This window comes from Mesoplodon bidens (assembly GCF_964165515.1).
Source record: "Mesoplodon bidens genome assembly, chromosome: 13".
Taxonomy (NCBI): Eukaryota; Metazoa; Chordata; class Mammalia; order Artiodactyla; family Ziphiidae; genus Mesoplodon; species Mesoplodon bidens.
This window is the reverse complement of record NC_138169.1, coordinates 24099008-24119948: the sequence shown is the minus strand read 5'-3', so window position 1 is coordinate 24119948 and position 20941 is coordinate 24099008. Positions and strand designations below refer to the sequence as shown.

At 52.2% G+C, this 20941-nt stretch overlaps 2 protein-coding genes across 9 annotated transcripts in view; one reads left to right on the top strand and one right to left on the bottom strand.

The window, feature by feature from the left end:
- Positions 1 to 3105, bottom strand: part of TCN2 (transcobalamin 2) — a 34286-nt gene extending 31181 nt beyond the window's left edge. For 3 of the 8 annotated variants that reach the window (XM_081251659.1, XM_081251665.1, XM_081251664.1), the window contains exon 1: positions 3023 to 3099. Coding sequence is in view for 1 of the 8 variants with exons in the window: in XM_081251666.1 (XP_081107792.1) it covers positions 3023 to 3084 (62 nt within the window). In the remaining 7 variants the exon portion in view is untranslated. Of the gene's footprint in view, positions 1 to 2825; positions 2919 to 3022 lie in introns of all 8 variants that reach the window. The other 5 variants (XM_081251660.1, XM_081251663.1, XM_081251662.1 and 2 more) reach the window with 4 other exon arrangements.
- Positions 3106 to 3390: 285 nt separating this feature from the next.
- On the top strand, positions 3391 to 20201 carry PES1 (pescadillo ribosomal biogenesis factor 1). Its single transcript, XM_081251655.1, has 15 exons — positions 3391 to 3486; positions 6097 to 6176; positions 9629 to 9782; positions 10935 to 11044; positions 12673 to 12844; positions 12928 to 13017; positions 15464 to 15580; positions 15700 to 15774; positions 15975 to 16064; positions 16219 to 16346; positions 16738 to 16863; positions 16995 to 17179; positions 17640 to 17800; positions 17941 to 18102; positions 19686 to 20201. Exons 1-15 carry the CDS (start codon positions 3463 to 3465, stop codon positions 19767 to 19769), a joined length of 1758 nt encoding a protein of 585 aa, XP_081107781.1. The 5' UTR covers positions 3391 to 3462; the 3' UTR covers positions 19770 to 20201.
- Positions 20202 to 20941: the final 740 nt, after the last annotated feature.

Here is a 20941-nt window from a genome sequence, read left to right as displayed (position 1 = left end):
TGCAGAGCTCAGAGTTACAGGAATGGGAAGCACAATATTCTCCCAGTGAGTCATTGGGAGTTAAGTGGGTTTGCTTATCACAGAGTATTTCCTCCAAGCTGGTACCTCAGCTATGCTTGTAGAAGGCTGTTCCAGCATTCTGTGATGCTGGATGTCTCTGGATGGTGCAGTAGGTGGTATATCCATGGGATCCCAAGGCCATGGGCCTACTCCTACACCTCTCTGCATGTAAAACGGGTCCCTGGTTGAAGGCTATGATATGTGGGATTCCATGCTTGTAGATCAGGCATTCCATAGGCTGCTGAATAGTGGCTCTGGCTGAGACTCTGCAGGCAGACAAGGCAGACCCTTGCCCAGGTTAGGTATATATCTCTCTGAGGACAAACTGGTGACATTTCCAGGACAGAAAGGCCCACTGTAGCTGAATTATCAAGTGGCCAGTTGGTCTCCTCAAGGAATAGTGGCATATTGGGGGCTCAGTGTTTTCTCTATTTCTCTCATCCAGCCATATGCCTCTACCTCAGACCTCCTTATCTCTATATTCTAGTCCTTTTCCTTCCAGATCCCCTTCCAGACAGCCAGACCACTGACCACTGCTCAGGAACCTATCTGTATTTTCAACTTGGGCCACTTCTCCTTCCATAAAAAGTGGATGACTGCTTGCAGCTCCACCCATTGGGAAGATTTTCCATCTCCACTGTCTTTCAAGACCAACCCTGAAAGTGGCTGCTATGTAGCTGTGGTCCATTTTTGCTTTGCACCTGTGCACTGAGCCAACCTGTCCATAAACCAAGCTTGAGTCTTTTCCTCCTCATTTTCAGCTAGTCATGTGGGACCTCCATACAGGCTTAGGTGCAAACAGGGAAGGTATTTTGGAGCAACTGTTGTGTGCAATAGGGGTCCTAGGCTACTTGCTCATGCAGCTTACTTGTGCCCTCTGGTCCCAGGAGGGCTTGATTATATTTATAATGACCTCTGCTGGGCCCATTTACTTTTATTCCTCACTGGGTCCAAAATAACCCAACTCATAATTGGAAGTTCTGAACTTGGTCACTTGATGACCAATGGCCAACTGTTTTCTACCAGGGCTCAGTAACAAGCCAGCAGGTATTTCTTCAATGGTGTATACTTCTCTGCAGTAGGTGGCATGACCTTGCCCAAGAATTCCAGAGTTCTGCATTGTGATTCTCCCACTGGGGCTTGCTGTAAGCTCTATACTGCATCTTTCCCTCCGCTGACTCCACCAACACCATAGGGTCTGCTGGATCTGATGGTCCAAGTGGGGCACGGTTAGCTCTGCAGCCAGGACCTGCTTCAGAGCCCTCTCTACATGTCCTGTCTGATCAGCATATCAGTGTAACAGATCAATGTCACATCTGTGGGCTGTTCCGATGATCCAGATCTCTTCAGACTAGTATTATGACAGAGGGCAGGAGAGTTAACATAGCCCCAACGTAAAACTAAATGAATATTATCAGTTCCATGAGAATGAGAAGTGTTTCTGATCCTCTTTTTTTTTTTTTGGCCACACCATGCAGCGGGTGGGATCTTAGTTACTAGACCAGGGATCGAACCCGTGCCCCCTGCATTGGAAGCATGGAGTCTTAACAACTGGACCACCAGGGAAGTCCTGATCCTCTTTTCTAAGTGGAATGTAAAAGAATGAACTTGCTAAATCAATGGCAGCAAACCACATACCTCAAGCCTTATTAATCTGCTCTAGCAATGAAACAATTTCAAGCACATCAATTGTGATCAGGGCTATTACTTGGTTGAGTGCACAGTAATCATTCTCCAGAATCAATCCAGTTTCTGCAGGTACCAGACTGATGAATTAGACAGAGATGTGATAGAGACCACCACCTCTGCACCTTTTATAACTTTCATGGTGGCACCAATCTTTGCCATCCTTCCTTCTCTCCTGCCCCCCTTCTGGAACACTCCTTGGTCTTCTGCTATGAGCACCACATGACCCTGGTTTTCCTCACACCTCTCTGGCAAGTTCGTTCAAAGTTTTGCCAGCTCACCTTCCCCTACCCGGTTTTCATTTCATTTCATTTTTTGCTGTTTGTAGAATCACTAGGTTTTTACTTTATTTTAGCTTTAATTGAAAGTACATAATAAAATGCACATTGTTCAAAACAAGCACTAGCCAGTGCTTAATGTCTGTATTTACCTTTAACGGGTGAGTTCTATCACCACAACCTTGGGTCAGGTCATATCCACAGGGCCTCAAATTTAAAATTTTGAGGCAATCTTGGGACTTCCCTGGTGGTTCAGTGGTAAAAAGTCCACCTTACAATGCAGGGGACACAGGTTCGATCCCTGGTCAGGGAACTAAGATCCCACATGCTGAGGGGCAACTAAGCCGGTGCGCCGCAACTACGGAGCTCTCGCGCCTCATCCAGAGCCCATGTACCGCAAACTACAGAGCCTACACGCTCTGGAACCAGAGCGCCACAACTAGAGAGAGAAAAACCCTCATGCCGGAACTAGAGAGAAGCCCACGCACCACGACAGGGAGCCTGTGAGCTACAACGAAAGATCCCCCATGCCTCAGTGAAGATCCCATGTGCTGCAGCAGTCAAAAATAACTTAAATAATAAATAAATAAATAAATAAAAATTTGAGGCAATCTCCAAATGGAGTTTAGAGGCCTGAAAGAAGAAAACATCAAATTTTACAAATTTTACCTGCTTCCCAGACCACACCACTTGGTGTGACTATTTGTATAAATCTTGTAATTATTCTTTGAGGAACACACTACGAAATTTGTGTATACATATTAAAAGCTCAAACGTGTTGAATGTGCATTTTAAATATACCACGAGTTCTGTAATTCTGCTTGGTCTTTCGTCATTTTTCAACACTCCGCTAAGGCTCAGAAAATGTAAGTGGCCTCTAGAGTCTCTCCACCCCTGTGAAGAAAAAAGCCTGCTTTTGCTCTGTTTATCCCAGTAACAGCGAATGGACAAAAGTAAAAGCCAATGGCCAACGGCGAAGCGAGCCCAGCTTCACTTACCGCCGAGGCGGCCTCTCAGACAAGGGAGACTCGTACTCCCACACCTCAGAGCGCATCTGCATCCCAGAAAGCGCTGCGCCGCCTCTAAGCCTTCCGGCCCCTTCCATCCCAACATGCAACGGGGCTCATAACGTCAAGCGCTCGACATCAGGATGATTATAGAAATGCCTGAATATACGCCTATGCTTAAACATTAAAAATGCCTGTAACAGGCTCACCGATGAGAAAGAGCCCGAAAGACTTGTCTTAGCGATTTTTTTCAGAGGATTTAGTTTTAATCTCTAGGAGAAAATTTCCATCTTTCAGTAGACTCGCTCAGGCACCTCCTTGGACAGCACGCGCAGGCCGGCGGCGTGGGGGCCTCGGGGCCCTAGGCAGGGCACTTGCGGGAGGAAGTGGTGGTGTCCTCGCGGTGCTTGTAGATCTTTCTGCGTGGAGTCATGGGAGGCTTGGAGAAGAAGAAGGTGATGGGCGAGAGGCCGGGGCGGGTCCGGGGCAGGGGGGACGGGGGTTCCTCAGGAGGTAGGAGACGGGAGCGACGGAGCCCGGGGGCTGCGCTTTTCCCCAGCCTTGGATCCTCGTGGGTGCAGAAGCGGCTGGGATCAACGCGGCAGGAGACAGCAGGCAGAAGGGGTTCGAGGATGGGCGAGGACGGCAGTACTTGTTCTGTAAAATAGGGGAAAGAACCCTGGAGTAGAGCTGTGAAAGAGCGTTGAGGTTACCAAGCAAAGCTGCACCCCAAAACAGGCCGAGCCGGAGGATAACTTTACTGAAAGTGATGAACATTACGTAGAGCTCACCATTATTTTGAGCTTAGCATCTCTAAAACTTGCGACTCCCTTTTCTGCTGAATCAGGCCTTGTCCTGGATATTGGGGATGGGAGACATAAACAACTAGTTGTGGTCCCTGCATTCGTGGAGCTCACTTTCTAGTGGGGAAGTTGAACACTAAAGTAAATAACCAAATAAAACGATCACAAACAAGCCTGGCAGCGGAAACTAAGTGCTAAGGCCTTCGGGTGGAAAAGGCTTGCTGTGTGCAAGGAATTAAAGGATGTCAGCTTGGCTGGGGTATAGTAAACAGAGGAGAGTGGCATCTGGGGTATAGTAAACAGAGGAGAGTGGTGAAGTTGGGGTTGGACAGGGACCAGGTCATGCAAGGCCTGTCAGGCACAGTGAGACTGATTTTATTCAAAAAGCAGTAAGAATCAACTAAAGGGGGAGTAATATCCGTTTTTCAAGGAGTTGCTCTTGTTGCTGTATGGAGAATCACCTTGATGGCATAAAGAGATTAGAGAGGGGATGGGGATGAGGATGAGGAAGATGGAGTTGCCTCGATTGTTTCCGTCAGCTGGAAAGTTTCTGCTGCCAATCTGTTTTTAATCCAGCACGCTATTGAGCTAAGTGCTAGTGATTGGAACTACAAAGATATAACATTGAAAACCTGCCTTTGAGGCACAGGTGCAGATATGTAAACAAATCATGACAGTTTTTGTCGTTGTTTGTTTGTTTTGTTTTGACCACGCCCAGCGTCTTGCGGGATGGAACCCGTGCCCCCTGCAATGGAAGCTCGGAGTCCTAACCACTGGACCACCAGGGAAGTCCCAACAAATCATGACAGTTTTTAAAGCAGGGTTTCACAACCGTTTTGACATTTTGAGCCAGATAACTGTTGTGGGGAGGGTTGTTCTGGGTGTTGTGGGATGTTTAGCAGCATTCCTGACCTCTTACCCACTAGGTGCCAGTAGCATCTAACAGCCCAAAATGCTGAATACACCCAGGGAGTAAAGCCACCCCAGTTGACTTTAATTATCCCCTTAATGTTTGAAAGAATAAGAATGGTGACAGTGTAGGGCAATAGAAAACAATTTTAATGAAAGCAGCTTCCCTAAGACAGTCTGAAAATCATCTTTGTACCCCCAGAACTTGGCACGGGCCTGATCCCCAGTAGACAATAAATGTCTAAAGGGAAGAATGAATGAAGGGCATGTTTCGTGACTGTGGGATTATTCATAAACATACCCCTCTGGAGGCTACAGGTTTGTCCCTTTAGAGCTGGACCTGGCCATTGAGGCCTATGCTGTCTTAATCCAGAGGAAGACCTCGTTTGGGAAGGACGTGCTTGGTTAGCATTGCAGGGAGCTGGTACAGTGCACTGCTGCTCTATCAGGGATACAGAGGTGTGAGTGTGAGGCAGCATCTTAGCACCACAGATGTCCAGATGGTTGCACAACACAACATGCTCTTTGGGGGCAGGTAGAGACCAGGCCTTTTGTCTTTATTACCCTCCTAGCATTTAGCTAAACACTTGGAACATAGTAGAGATCTTGTTATTGTCTGTGGAATGAATGAGGAAGGAGAGAGGCTATGTGGCTTAGAGTGTGCATTTTCAACTGGATGGTGTCATCCCGAAGGGAACAGAAATTGGTTGGGGGACATCTTAGACATTACAATGATGTGTAGCCCTCAGAAGGACTATGTTACAGAAACATCTACAGTGTATCTGTGGTATTAACATTTTATGGGGCTGTGAGAGAGGGTGATTAAAGGGGAGAAAAGGTCTAAAAAGGCCTCTGGTGGTAGAGGGGTGGTTATAATGAAAAAGAAGTTGAGAACACTGGCTTAGTGGATGAGGCACTCAGGTTCTGGACTTGGACCTAGGTCTGAATCCAGCCCCAGCTCTTAAAAAGCTATGTGACCTGGGCAGGTTATTTTACTGAGCCTGTTTTCCTCCCTTGTGAAATGAGAATTTTAATGGCACCCACCTCATAGTGTTGTGGGGATTAAATGAATAATGTGTGCAAATCAGTCATCATAATGGTCAGTACTTACAGCCACTACTAAGTGCTTGGCATAGCACCTGATCCACAGCAACCTCATGGTCCTGCATCGTGCAGATGTATGTGTCCTCCTCTGTGCTGACATCTGCAGGGACAGTGCAGGAGCGCTCCTTCCCCACAGCCTCTTGGCCATTTATCCAGAGTAATAGTCGCCTCTTGCATGAGCAATGTCCAGAGGTTGCTCTCCGTCATTGTAATCATTGCTAATGGAGAATTGATTTTATCCTCCTCAAGTATGAACGAGGCTCTGCTACCAACTACATCACCCGAAACAAAGCCCGGAAGAAGCTGCAGCTGAGCCTGGCCGACTTCAGGTGAGGTTGGAGAGGAGAGGGGGACTTCGGGTGCCTGGCCAGTGAAAACTCAGCCACATCCCTCTCTTAACTGCATTGCTGCAAACTCTGTCTGGGATTCTGATATTCCTTCTCTTTCTTGCCTGGCTTTGCTTTAGTGAGCTGTGCTTTGCCAGGTGTGGTCCATGGGGAAGCTGGAGAACTGGGTCGTGCCACCCTGAGTCATCAAAATGGGCCCACTGGTACAATGCACTGCTGCTCTCTTATCTGGGTCTTTGTCACCCATCCTCTCCCTTCTGGCAGTAGTGACCCCTGATTCTGCAGCTTGTGGTTCTCAGCTCCTTGCAGAGTCCAGTCCAGACTCTTCCACAGCCTGCGTCCTGCTGCCTGACTCACTTTTCATCTTCCAAACGCACCCAGCACTTCCCACTCTTACAGCCTCTGTCCTTCTTAAGATTCTCTTCCCTCTGCCCTTTATAGGCAGACCTTGGAGATATTGTGGATTCGGTTTCACACCATTGCAATAAAATGAATACCACAATGAAGCGGTTTCCCAGTGCATATAAAAGTTACGTTTACACTATACTGTAGTCTATTAAGTGTGCAGTAGTTTTATGTCTAAAAGAAATGAACATGCATTAATTTAAAATACTTTATTGCTAAAAAATGCTAATCATTATCTGAGCCTTCAGTGAGTGGTAATCTTTTTGCTGGTGGAGGGTCTTGCCTCGATGTTGATGGCTGCCGACTGATCAAGGAGGTGGTTGCTGAAGCCTGGGCTGGCTGTGACAGTTTCTTAAAATAAGACCACGGTGAGGTTTGTCACGCTGATTGACTCTTCCTTTCATGAACCATTGCTCTGTAGCACCCAGCGCTGTTTGACAGCATTTTACCCACAGTAGAACTTCTGTCAGAATTGGAGTCGATCCTGTCAGACTCTGCTGCTGTTTTATCAACTAAATTTACATAATATTCTAAATCCTTTGTTGTCATTTCAGCAATTTCCACAGTAGATTCCATCTCAAGAAACCACTGTCTTCAGTCATTTATAAGAAGCACTCCTCATCTGTTAAAGTTTTATCATGAGATGGCAGCAATCCAGTCACACCTTCAGGGTCCACTTCTAATTCTAGTTCTCTTGCTGTTTCTACCACATCTGCAGTTACTTCCTCCACTGAAGTCTTGAACCCCTCAAAGTCATCCATGAGGGTTGGAAGCAACTTCTTCCAAACTCCTGTTAATGTTGATATTTTTATCTCTTCTGAATCACGAAAATTCTCAACGGCATCTAGAAGGGTAAATCCTTTCCAGAAGGTTTTCAATTTACTTTGCCCAGATCCATCAGAGGAATCACTGTCTATGGTGGCTATAGCCTTATGAAATGTATTTCTTAATAAGACCTGAAAGTCAGAATTAGTCCTTGATCATTGGCTGCATAGTGGATGTTTTGTTAGCAGGCATGAAAACAACATTAATCTCATTGTACATCTCCATCAGATCTCTTGGGTGACGAGGTGCATTGTCAATGAGCAGTAATATTTTGAAAAAACAAAAAACTTTTTTCTGAGCAGTAGGTCTCCAGCGTGGGCTTAAAATAGTCATTGACCATGTTTTTTGTTTTGTTTTGTTTTATAAATTTATTATTTATTTTTGGCTGCTTTGGGTCTTCGTTGCTGCTCATGCTTTCTCTAGTTGCGGTGAGCAGGGGCTACTCTTTATTGCAGCGTGTGGACGTCTCTTTGCGGTGGCTTCTCTTGTTGCGGAGCACGGACTCTAGGTGCACGGGCTTCAGTAGTTGTGGCTCGCGGGCTCTAGAGTGCAGGCTCAGTAGTTGTGGCGCGTGGGCTTAGTTGCTCCACAGCATGTGGCATCTTCCTGGACCAGGGCTCGAACCCGTGTCCCCTGCATTGACAGGTGGATTCTTAACCACTGCGCCACCAGGGAAGCCCCTGACGTTGGTTTTTGTAAACAGATGTGCTGTTATCCAGGCTTTGTTGTTCCATTTATAGAGCACAGGCAGAGTAGATTTTAGCATAATTTTTAAGGGCCCCAGGATTTTCAGAATGGTGAATGAGCATTGGCTTCACCTTAAAGTCACCAGCTGTGTTATCCCATAACAAGAGAGTCAGCCTGTCCTTTGAAATTTTGAAGCCGGGCATTGATTTCTCTCTAGCTATGAAAGTCCTAGAAGGCATCTTCTTCCAATATAAGGCTATTTCATCAACATTGAAAATCTGTTGTTTAGTTACTTATCTTAGCTAGATCTTCTGGATAACTTGCTGCAGCTTCTACATCAGCACTTGCTGCCTCACCTTGTACTTTCATGTCATGGAGATGGCTTCTTTCCTTAAAGCTCATGAACCATCCTCTGCTAGCTTCAGACTTCATCCTGCAGCTTCCTTACTTCTGTCAGCCTTCATAGAATTGAAGAGAGTTAGAGTCTTGCTCTGGATTAGGCTTTGGCTTAAGGGAATGTTGTGGCTGGTTTGATCTTCTGTCCAGACCACTAAAACTTTATATCAGCAATAAGGCTGTTTTGCTTTCTTATCGTTTATGTGTTCACGGGAGTAGCTCTTTTAATTTCCTTCAAGGGCTTTTCCTTTGTATTCACAACTTGGCTGGCTGTGGTGTAAGAAGCCTAGCTTTCGACCTGTCTTGGCTTTCACCATGCCTTCCTCACTAAGCTTAATCATTTCTAGCTTTTGATTTAAAGTGAGAGACGTGGGACTCTTCCTTTCACTTGAACACTTAGAGGCCACTGGAGGGTTATTTGTTGACCTCATATCAATATTGTGTCCCAGGGAGTAGAGAGGCCCGAGTAGAGGGAGAGAGACTGGGGAATGGCAGGTCGGGTGGAGCAGTCAGAACACACACAACACTTATTGATGAAGTTCACCATCTTGTATGGGTCCTATTCGTGGTGCCCCCAAAATGATTACAATAGCAGCATCAAAGATCACTGATCACAGATCACTATAACAAATATAATAATGATGAAATAGTTTGAAATATTGTGAGAATTCCAAAAACGTGACACAGAGACATGAAGGTGAGCAAATGTTGGAAAAATGGCACCGATAGACTTGCTCAATGCAGGGTTGCATAAACCTTCAATTTGTTTAAAAAGAAAATGCAATTACCTGCAAAGTGCAATAAAGTGAAATTCAATAAAATGAGGTATACCTCCATGTGGCTGAAATGTTGATTTGTCAGCAAGGCCTTTCCTGACTTTCCTTGCTAAAAGAGGTACCTGCCATTTGGCCCCTGTCAGTATCCTGATTGTTTCCTTTCTGGTGCTTGGGACTGTCTGCACTATGTTTGTCGGGAACTTGTCACTGTCGGACTCCTGCACTAGGATGTGAGTTTTCCAAAGGGCAGGGTTCCTGTGTTCTCTGTTCATGGCAGTTTTCCAGGCCCAGCGTGCCCAGTGCTCAGCACGTTTGCTGATAGAAGGAGTGGCCTTTGTCTTCCAGGCGGCTGTGCATCCTGAAGGGCATTTATCCCCATGAACCCAAACACAAGAAGAAGGTCAACAAGGGCTCCACGGCAGCCCGAACCTTTTACCTTATCAAAGACATCAAGTTCCTCCTCCATGAACCCATTGTCAACAAGTTCCGGGAGTACAAGGTGAGGCCTGGGCTCTAGGGTCTGGATGGGGCCCTTCCCAGCTCTATGCAGACCCTCTAACACTGACCTTGGGCAAATTGTTTGATCTCTCTGAGCAAGCCTGTACATAGGGTGAGGTAATTCTACCTCAAAAGGGTGTCGGGAGGATTGACTGAGATCTTAGGTGTGGAAATCATTTACATAGAAACTGGCCAATGATTAATGCGTTACCTGTCATACTTTTCCCCTGGTTCTTTTGGAAAAGGGTAAGTGTATTGCCTCTGAAGCAAAGATTGTGGTCTTTCAGGGGCTCTCTGGTGTGTTTTCTGCCCAAATAAACCACTCCTATTCAGGTTCTTTCTGGAATTGTTCCCAGGAGACCAAGCTTTTCATTCCTCAAATAGAAACGATTAAATGCTTAAATACCACAGGGAAAGTAGAAACCTAATTATACCAAATGCAAATAATTGAAAGTAGACTGCTGTTACTGTAGCCTTTGCCGAGCAGCAGGACCAGGCTGTGGGGTACAGCTGCTGGCAGCCCTCTCGCCAGAGCCGGCCGAGGTGGGTGGCTGGACCTGTCCTGCTGCTGGGTTTTCCAGACACCTCAGCTCATTGCATTGGAACTGGGCCCCTTGTGGGACTGGCTTTCTCAGAGCTGCTATGTACAGTCTCAGCGCAGGTGGCCTCTGAGCCTCTGAAGAAGTGCTCGGGGGAGGCAGTTGGTCAGTTTAGAGGACTTTCTGGGGCCACCATTGGCCTCAACTGCGTTTTCTCGTGTGGCCCAGCCCCACACGTGGGCCCGAGGCTTGTTTCACACACATGCGGACTGGTGTTTCTGGCCCAGCCTCCTGGCCCTGGTCTGTCTCACTTCTCAGTTGGAAAATAGGGCTGAAAACATTATACTTTCACGTAAACATGCGGAGTCAGCCCATCTGGATGCTTATCCCTGTTCATCTGTCAGCGGGATGCAGTGGGGTGGCTCTGTCGTCAGTCTGGGTCAGGTTCGCTGCTCCGTGGAGGTGGCTGTTGTGCAAACCCCGGGCTGAGGGGGCAGATCGTGCCGGCAAACAGCCATGGTCAGAGAGCCCTCCTGCCCTGAGCATCCCTCCAACACGGAAGGGGTGTCCAGGAGCCGTTGGCCCCACATCAGCGGTCTCCTCCTCTCTCCCAGGTGTTCGTCCGGAAGCTGCGGAAGGCCTATGGGAAGAGTGAGTGGAACACGGTGGAGCGGCTGAAGGACAACAAGCCCAACTACAAGCTCGACCACATCGTCAAGGAGCGGTGAGCCGGGGGCTCTGACCTGGTGCTGGGGGTACAGTGGGGAACGGGGCCGAGACCCTGCTCACAGAGCTGGCGTCCTGTTGGAGGAGGCAGACCAGAAAACAAACTGGCAAGTTGTTCTAATGGTTGCAAGTCCACATGAGTGCCACGAGGGATGCTCTCCAGGAAGGGAGCTGGAGGACGCACGTTAGTTACAGGCTTGTCAGAGGAGGTCTCTGGGGGGAGACAGTTGAGCCAGCCAGGGGAGGCATGGTTCAGGCAGAGCAAACAGCAAGTGCAAAAGCCCTGTGGTGAGAGAGAGCCGGAGTCCTGGGGGTGTGAGTGGGGTGCATGGTCAGTCCTGGAAGACGTGACTGGACACCTCTGATCTCAACTGTTTCTTGCCCATCCTTCTCAGCAGTCCCCGTCATTCATTGACTAAATCAGTGGGGACACTTGGCAATGTCTGGAGACACTTCTGCTTCTCCTGACTTGGACAGCAGGGGGTCTACTAGTATTTAATCAGTAGAGGCCAGGGATGCTGCTCAACACCCTGTAGTGCACAGGACAGCCCCCACAACACGGGACAACCTGGTCCACAATGTCAGTGGTGGTAAGGTGCAGAAACTCTGGGCTAACTGAATGTCTGCCTTCTCTTGGTGGCTGTTGGCCCTGGGAACACTTAGCTCCAGGCTGGATGGACTTGGCTTCGTTGAGTCGGGCCAGCCATGGGCTAGCAGGGCAACAGCCTTGGCCTGGGAGCTCGACAGCAGGTGCTCTCACCCCAGCCCTGCGGCCACAAGCTGGGCAGTCTGCGAACTGCTCCTGCTCCGAGCAGGTCCTCCTCTAATGGAGAGATGACGCATGTGACACAGCTGTCCTGTGGAACAAGTGAAAAAAAAATGCACAAGAAAAAAGCAAGTGTCTGGATTCATGTGCACACTAGATGGCAGTATGGTGGCGTTCCCATTCTGCATCACCTCATTCTCCTCAGTGCTTGCTTAAGAAAGAATGGCCAGGGCTTCCCTGGTGGCGCAGTGGTTGAGAGCCCGCCTGCTGATGCAGGGGACACGGGTTTGTGCCCCGGTCCGGGAAGATCCCACATGCCGTGGAGCGGCTGGGCCCGTGAGCCATGGCCGCTGAGCCTGCACCTCCGGAGCCTGTGCTCCGCAACGGGAGAGGCCACAACAGTGAGAGGCCCGCATACCACAAGAAAAAAAAAAAAGAATGGCCAGTGCTGTTTCTAGGAAAGGCCTGGGTTGTTGGGTTTGTCTGTGAGGTGCGGAGCGAGGAAACTTCGAGGCACAAGAGGGGGCTGATTGAGTCTCTGGCCTCTGAACCAGGAAACCAAGTGCTCTCTTGTTCTGAGAGGTCCCTGCGGGGCTTTCTTCTGTTTTGCTCTGTGTCTGAAGACCTGGCTGGCCCCTCCTGACTCAGATTTCTCTGACCTCAGAGCCAGGTGGGCACATCCTGGTTCGGTGGTTCCTCCTGAAGCTGTGGGGAGGTTGGTGCTGCCAGGCCCCAGGGCGTTGCCCAGCTCCCTGTTCAGGAGATGGCGGTGGCAGGGCCTGGGGTGGGGCAACAAGATAGGGGGCCCCTCAGAGCCCAGGCTGAGCGACCCTGTGAGCGCCGCCCTCCTGGCCCCGCAGGTACCCCACGTTCATAGATGCCCTGCGGGACCTGGACGACGCCCTCTCCATGTGCTTCCTCTTCTCCACCTTCCCACGGACCGGCAAGTGCCACGTGCACACCATCCAGCTGTGCCACCGGCTGGCCGTGGAGTTCATGCACTATGTCATCGCCGCCCGTGCCCTGCGCAAGGTGAGCCCGGGGCCACCCAGCGGGGCCCAGCCCCCCGCCCCGCACCCCCGTGTCCTCACCACGCTGTTCCCCCTCCACCATAGGTCTTCCTATCCATCAAAGGCATTTACTACCAGGCCGAGGTGCTGGGCCAGCCCATCGTGTGGATCACACCCTACACCTTCTCCCACGACGTGAGTGTGCCCACGGGGAGGGGTTGTGCAGGGACCGTTGCTCCCTCTCTGCTTCCTAGACAGAGATAATGGTGTGGGTGAAGGGGGGCTCCTCCTGTCCTGCAAAACCAGCTGGGTTCCTGAGTGCCGGCCAGGGCGGTGGGGGGGTGTGGTACAGAATTGTAACAAGAGCCTGAGCCAGCCTGACTCCAGTACCTGCTAGCTGGTTGACCTTGGACATGTTCTCTTACCTCTCTGTGCCCAGTTAATAACGTGCTTCCACCTTCTAAGCCTTGTCGTGAGGATTTGAGGGAAAAAAGCTTTAAAAGTGCCTGGTGCTTGGCCCTTGGGGGTTGCAGAACCAACAATGAGCAGCCACCGGGGCCGAGCACTGCCTGTATACACGGCCCTGCCCTCCAACCTGCTGGGTCCTCACCCCGCTCTGCCACCCCCACTCCTGTGCCCCACCCAGAGCTGGGGACTGGGCGAGATTGGGGAGGATGAGCACAAGAGGAGCACTACTTATTATTGGCGCTATTTCTTACTCATCTTTCTTTTTAAGACTGTGAGAATTTTTGGCAGGATCCATCGAGAGAAATCTTGGTTTGGCCTTCATATGGGGGTTGTTAGCCTCTAGTCTCCCACAGGGTCTCAGGCTTGGCGCCTGACTTATCCTGCTGTGGGCCTGCATTTGGCCTTGCTTCCCGCTTGTGCCTCGAGTGAGAACTGGTGCCTTCAGTGGAGACCCAGCTGGATGGCAGGTTTGCTGGCCGGGCAGCGGGTGCTCTAGCATGAGCTGGTGGTCTGGGTCCCCTGGGCCGCTGCTGATTACTCTGGGCTGGGGGCCACAGGCCGGAACCCCCGCTGAGCACAGAGCAGTGGTGACAATTAGTGGCAGCCTGTGGTCTTTGTGGGTGAGAGGTGCTCGGCCCTCAGCAGTCCCTGTGCCCACTCCCTGGGGGCAGGCGTGTGTGCAAGTCTGTGCTCTTCCTTCTTCCGCTGTCTGTCCCTCCTCTCCTCTGTCCTTCCTGCCTTCTCTGCCCTGCCTTCCCTCCTTCCTCTCTGCCCCTCCCTCTCCTTCCTTCTCTCTGATGTCCCACCCCCTCACTGCTCAGACTGGTCTTTGTCTGTCCTGCCAGTGGTGAATAGGGCCCTGTGGAGGCCGGCCTCCACACAGCTGGCCCTGGAGGAACGGGGGAGGGCACGGGCTGCCCCTTCCTCCTTCCTCTCTGGCCAGCTCACTGCTGCTGCTTCCTCTCAGCAAGAGGATGGGGGACCAGCCCTGGGTCATAGTTGGGGCCCCTGTGCAGCCAGTGCTGGGCTCCTGGCAGCAGGACCCAGGCAGGTAACGGGGCCCAGGGGGCTGCTGTGCTGTGGGGCAGTCACTGCTCACGTGCTCCCAGGCCTGTCGAAGGCCCTGGTGGATGCTCATGGAAGGACTGAGGTATCAGTGGGGGACAAGTGGGGGACCTCTTGGCCCCTGTACCCCCACAGCCCAGTCACTGCCTGTTGGCAGGATGTAGAAACAGCTCAGCGTCACAGGCGCACAGGCACAGAAGGGATGCTGTGATCATTACTGATTTCATCATTGCTTGGTGAATCCCCCTGTCCAGGTCTCAGAAGTCGGCCAGGCTGGCCTGGCCTCTCTGGTATGCCAGGCAGTGCTGCTCAAGGGTCGAGGCACTTTGGTTTGGGTCTCAGATCCTTGCCTTGTTTTGTTTTATCAACTCCTCAAGGTTTAAGACGAGCCCTCCTGTGTCCCCTGCTTGCTCTGTGTTTTTGCCCCAAGCAGGCAGCATTTCCCAGGAGCTCCCTGGGGCTGCGCCAGGCAGCTGCCCAGCCTGTCCTGGGTCCTCGGGTTGTGCCTTTGTCTCTGGCTCGGGCCCAAGGCAGGGTTGCTGAATTCTGAGTATCTGTCTGAAGGCTCCTGCCAGGGCTCATAGGCGCTGAGTGCCGCCCGCCCACTACCCCCACCCAGGCAGATGGGCTGATCCAGGGCCACCTTTCCCAGCCAGGCCCCCAGGTGCTCATGGGCTGGCCCCAGAAAAGACAGTAAATGGAAATTACGGGATGGCTAATGGAGCAGGCATGAGCGGCCTCTGCAAGAACAGAAGTCTGCCTTGCAGGGTGAAGGGGAGAGCTGGGGCAGGGAGCGGGGGCACCAGCCTGTCCTGGAAACCTCGTGACAAAGGCTTCCCTCTTCTCACTCCTAGCATCCCCTTTATGGCACGGGGATCTGGCACTGGCCTCCAGGACAACCCTTGGGACCCTTGTCCAGAGCCTCACTGGTGCCCAGAATGCTCCTGGGTAGGGCCATGCCACACGGCCTCTTCTCCTGGGGCAGAGCTCTGAAGGCGGGGCCACCCTGAGGGAGCTCCTGGTCCTTGGGCACCTGGAGCCCCCACCCCACATGGGTTGTCAGTGCCATCTTTGCACTGACACTGCTGATGTGTCTCTGTGTCCCCAGCACCCAACAGACGTGGACTACAGGGTCATGGCCACCTTCACCGAGTTCTACACTACCCTGCTGGGATTCGTCAACTTCCGCCTCTACCAGTCACTTAACCTGCACTACCCTCCCAAGGTAGGCCCCGGCGCAGCCCAGCACCTTCTCCTCACCGGGCAGAGGCCACGGCCTCTCTCCCCACGTGGAGGTGGTGGCTAGGGGCATCCTCTTCCTCTGACCTTCCCCTTGCTTCCCAGCTCGAGGGTCAGGCCCATGCAGAAGCGAAGGCCAGCGAGGACACCTACGCTTTGGACTCCGAGAGCTCTATGGAGGTGAGAGAGGCTTCCAGCGTTGGCCCTGCATCCCCCAGAAGGGTGGTTCCTGGCCCGGGGGTGGAGGCGGTCATGGCTAGATAGGTGGTCTCAGGGCTTACCCTCAGAACCCAAACCCACTGATACCCTGCCGAGAACTGCCAGCGCTACCCCTCCCCACCCGCAAGCAGCATCCCTGAAACCCTGCTGCTTTCCCACAGAAACTAGCCTCTCTCAGTGCCAGTCTGGCCCGTGTGGTGGTGCCTGCGGAGGAGGAGGAAGCCGAGGTGGATGAGTTTCCTGCTGACGGGGTAAGGACTGCACTGCCCTCTGGAAGCACGGGGGTGGGGGAGGCGGGCGGACTGAGGGGTTTAGAAGGAAGCTGGGGAGGGGCTCGTCTCCAGCCTCTGCCTCCAGTGGGGTGCAGGCAGGCCTGATAGTGTGAGCATCCCCTTTTCTCGGCAGGAGATGGTGGTGCAGGAGGACTGCAGGAAGGAGCTGGAGGCGCAGGAAAAGCACAAGAAGCTCTTCGAGGGCCTGAAGTTCTTCCTGAACCGTGAGGTGCCCCGGGAGGCCCTGGCCTTTGTCATCAGGTGGGGAGCCTGACGGCACTGGCTCTGCCATACTGGGCTGGGTCCTGCCCTAGACAGCGCAGCCCCGGACGCCCATCGGTAACAATGGGCTGGCGTCAGTATCCGCTACTTAGGGCTGTTGTGAGGATTCAACAAAATGGGTGTGGAAAACTCAGCACACCCCAAGCACGTGGAAAGCACCCATTAGAGGGCAGCTGGCATCACTTCCTCACCAGCTTAGGGCAGAAGGTCTACCCTGGGCCAGCACTGGAGGTGTCGGCCAATTGGAGGGGGGGTTCCTGGGGTGGGGAGGGGACAGGTGTGTCCTAGGAGCATGAACTTGTGGGCTAGCGGGTTCCAGGGTGGGCACCTCATGCCTCAGTACCCTCATGGGCTCCCCCTGTGCCTGTAGGAGTTTTGGGGGGAACGTGTCCTGGGACAAATCTCTGTACATTGGGGCCACGTATGACGTCACAGACTCTGGCATCACCCACCAGATTGTCGACCGGCCTGGGCAACAGACCCCCGTCATTGGCAGGTAGGCCCCCAAGGCCATCATCTTCCTCCGCCTGTTTGGGTTTCTGGGGGTGGAGGTCTGTCTCCAGGCCCCGGCAGATGCAGTGGGGTCTTGGGTGGCCCCACGACTTTCTCTGCCCTCGCCCTGCACAGGTACTATGTGCAGCCCCAGTGGGTGTTTGACTCCGTGAACGCCCGGCTCCTCCTCCCTGTGGCAGACTACTTCCCTGGGGTGCAGCTGCCTCCACACCTCTCGCCCTTCGTGTCAGAGAAGGAAGGCGATTACGTGCCCCCTGAGAAGCTGAAGTTGCTGGCCCTGCAGCGGGGGGAGCACCCAGGTGAGTGAAAGGGAGCTGGGTGGGGCGGGGTGGGCAAGCTCCTCCAGGCTGACCTCGGCTCCGGGGCTTCACCTGGCTGTTTCCCTTCTTGGCTACAAAGGTGGCAAGCTCCAGAGAACAGGGCAGCAGGGGTACAAAGCCCTTTAAACTCCCATTGGCGTAATGTGGCTTAGGAAGAGGAAACGTTTGTCTTATAATCCAGTGTTACTTGATGTCCAGAGTGACTGAGCAGAATGGTCTGGAAGTTCCATGGGAGACAGCAGAGCTGAGGGGTTGGGGGCCTGGAGTTTGCTCTGAAGGCAGCTGGGCCTTTGGGGGAGGTGCCAGAGGGCCTGTGGTCGGGATGGCCCTGCTCTGCCTTTGGAACGTCTGTGCTAAAGAGGGTGGTGCCTGGCGCCAGTTCTCACGCCGCAAGGGGAAGAGCAGGCTCCCGGGTGTTGGAATCCTTGGTTGTTTGTAGGAAATTTGAATGAATCTGAAGAGGAGGAGGAGGAGGAAGATGAAGGTGATGGTGATGAAGAGGGAGGAAAAGAAGAGGAGGAAGAAGACAAGGAGGCTGGTTCGGAAAGGGAGGAAGAGGCCCGACTGACGGCCCCGGAGGAGCCAAGGATGGAGGGGAAGGTACCGGGGAGTTGATTGGGTTCTCGGCCTGGGAAGCAGCCCCACTGGCCACCTTGGTGCCAGAAGGGTGGGAGCCAAGGGGCTGAGGGTGGAGGGTGGGAGTCAACCTGCATCCACAAGTGTCCCCCCTGTGTCCCCAGAAGCCCAGGGTGATGGCGGGCACAGTGAAGCTGGAGGATAAGCAGCGGCTGGCCCAGGAGGAGGACAGTGAGGCCAAGCGCCTGGCCATCATGATGATGAAGAAGCGGGAGAAGTACCTTTACAACAAGATCATGTTTGGCAAGAGGCGCAAAATCCGCGAGGTGAGTCTCCCCGCCGCCTGAGGCTCCAGATGGGGCCGCACAGCTGAACTTCGAGGCCGGCTGGCTCTCCCGGGCAGTCTCTGGGCCCTTTTCTAGAGATTTTCTGACGTTGTCTGCCTGCCCTGGGCATCTTGGTGTCAGTCTCCTTCCTGCACCCAGTGGTTTCTGAGTCTGCTGGGATTGGGGGCCAGAGCTGCTGCAGCAGACTCGGGGCCTGCACTTCACAGAAGTGCGTGAAGCTGGAGGGACTGTGGGAGGTTTTGGTTCAGCTTCTGTTTTGTTTCCTCTCATTCACAGAGCCACATATGCTCAATATAAAAGAAAAAAAAATTTTAAGAGAGTTCTGTGCATGCCAGAACTCTGTAATGGACGCAAAAGTGGCTCACAGTCTTGCCCTTGGGGTGATCTGTAGTAATAGCCCCCCAGGTTTCTTTTGTGCATGTAATAACACAGATGTTATTTGGGGGGCGTTGTGCTACACATACAGGCAGAGCTTGTTTTATGGCACTTTGGTTTATTGCACTTCACAGATAACGAGTTTGTTACAGATGGAAGGTTTGTGGCGACTCTGTGTCTAGCAAGTCTGTTTAGCACCATTTTTCCAGTATTTGCTCATTTCATGTCTCTGTGTCACCAGTGATGGTAATTCTCACAATATTTCAGACTTTTTCATTATTATTATATTTGTTATGGTGATTTGTGATCAATGTTCTTTGATGTTACTGTCGCAAAAAGACTAATTCACTGAAGGCTCAGACGATGGTTAGGTTTTTTTAGCAATAACATATTTTTTATTAACGTATATGCACGGTGTTTTTAGACATAATGCTATTGCCACTTAACAGACAACAGCATATCATAAACAGAATTTTTATATGCCCTGGGAAACCAAAAAATTCACGTGACTCCCTTTATTGCAGTATTCACTTTATTGGGGTGGTTGGTGGAATCCAACCAACCAACAATATCTCCGAGGTCTGCCTGTAGGTTGTTCTGCTGTGTGTTTGTTACTTAACCATAGCATGAACTGTCCATGGCTTCATACAGTGCATGGCCTGTTGCCTGCTGACAGGATTAGGTTGTCTCCCTTTTATAGTTGTTCTCAGAGAACAGTCTTGAGCACCTCTCTGCCTACCTCCAAGTGTCTCTGCAGGGTAAATTCTTAGGAGTGTAATTGCCAGGTTGAAAGGCTACCTGTTTTGGAATAGATCGTGCCACATGGCCCCAGGGAAGGACTGTTCCAGGTTGACCCCACCCTAGCAGCTCCTGGTGAAGGTTTGAATGGCCCCCAGCTTTCCCAGGTCAAGGGGGTCAGTGGGGCAGTTGCCTCCAGCTCTGGGAGCCTGCAATCCTCCTGACTTGCTGTGGGTCCATAACTTGACAGAGTCATAAAGGCAGGGGTGAAGGCACGGTTCCTCACCTGAGGCTCTTCAGAGGCGTTTGCTTTTTCCCCTTGGTAATTTGCCTGTTAGCTTTCCTGGAAGCTCTGCTTTTAAGGGGTGGCCTTGAGTGGCAGAAGGGGGAGTCCCCTTCCCCGTCCTCCTCCCCCCATCACAGCTTAATCCTCCCCTTCCTCCTCACAGGCTAACAAACTGGTGGAGAAGCGGAAAGCCCACGATGAGGCTGTAAGGTCTGAGAAGAAGGCCAAGAAGGCAAGGCCAGAGTGAGTGGCGGCAGCCTCGCCATGGGTGAGGCCAGCTCCCGGAGGCTGGACTTGGCACAGGGACCCAGAGGGCCTGGGCTTGGTGACAGACCGGGGTCTTTTCTGTTTTCATCCTTCTCCCTCTGCTGGCCCTGGCCTCCTCTTACGATCTCTGACTGGGCCCATGGACAGCCCCAGCCTCGCTCGGATGGAGCTCCCTGCTGGTGGCTGGGCAGAGGAGAGGCCTCTGTGTCTGGCCCGACACGATGCTCCCAGGGGTCAAGTGACACAGGGGACGGGACCCGACCAGCCCTTCACTGACTGTTCCCATTCACCCTGGCTTTCTGCATCCCCTCCCGCACAAGTACGGTTGGACCCACGATTTTCCCAGTGCTCTGTTGGGGGGTAGGGTGGGGAAGCATTTGTTATTAAATGGCTGGAGTTCTGCAGCCAGTTGCATTCTGTGTTCATGAGCCTTCCTGGGGCTGGAGAAGGGCCACCTAGTGCTCCAGGTTGGCCAGCCCTCGGTATTCACTGAGAGGAGCCAGTCACTGCTCGGAGCTTTCTGGCTGCCTGTGGATCCCTTGGTGTCCAAGGGTGCCAGAAGGTAGGCGCACATTCCAGCCCAGAGACTTTTCCTCTGTGAACCTGCTTCCTCATGTGTAAGCTAAGCGTAGAAATTCTGGAGCCTTCCTCCCAGGCATGTGTGAAGGGTTCAGTGATAATGTTTCAGAGAGTCACTAGTGTCAGGTGTCTGGTAGGTAAAGTACTCAGCAAACACCAACCGTGATTGTCATCACTTCCTGCTGGAGTCAGCCCAGGAGGTAAAAGCCAGTGTCTGAAGGATCTATGGGGCCTGAGTTGAGGGTACCTAGCTTTACCTTGTGGGCTTATGGGCAGAGCTGCCAAGGACCCCCAATGTGGCTTTGCCAGCAGCTGGACTTGTAACCCTGACTGGGCCATCCTTATAGCTTCCCACTTGACCCTGGCAGTGCCCTTGCAGAGGCCCAAGGGGACATGCCCTTGCCTGGACTGCCAGTGTCTCATGGCAGAGCCAGGGCCACTCAACCCCTCCCAGGTCAGGCAGGGAGATTCTGAATGCCCCCCTAGGGTGCTCCTGTGGGCCGAGTGCTCTCAGGAGCAGGGCCCAGGATGGGGAAGTATGGGTTTGGAACTGGGCTCCTCCTTTGCCAAATC

What these genes read in the sequence shown, in the direction of transcription:
- PES1 (XM_081251655.1), top strand. Translation starts at nt 3,463, where the DNA reads ATGGGAGGCTTGGAGAAGAAGAAG. An exon ending in ATGAGTTTCCTGCTGACGGG is followed by an intron (nt 16,065 to 16,218) that starts GTAAGGACTGCA and finishes TTTTCTCGGCAG; the next exon opens with GAGATGGTGGTGCAGGAGGA. An exon ending in GCCCTGGCCTTTGTCATCAG is followed by an intron (nt 16,347 to 16,737) that starts GTGGGGAGCCTG and finishes CTGTGCCTGTAG; the next exon opens with GAGTTTTGGGGGGAACGTGT.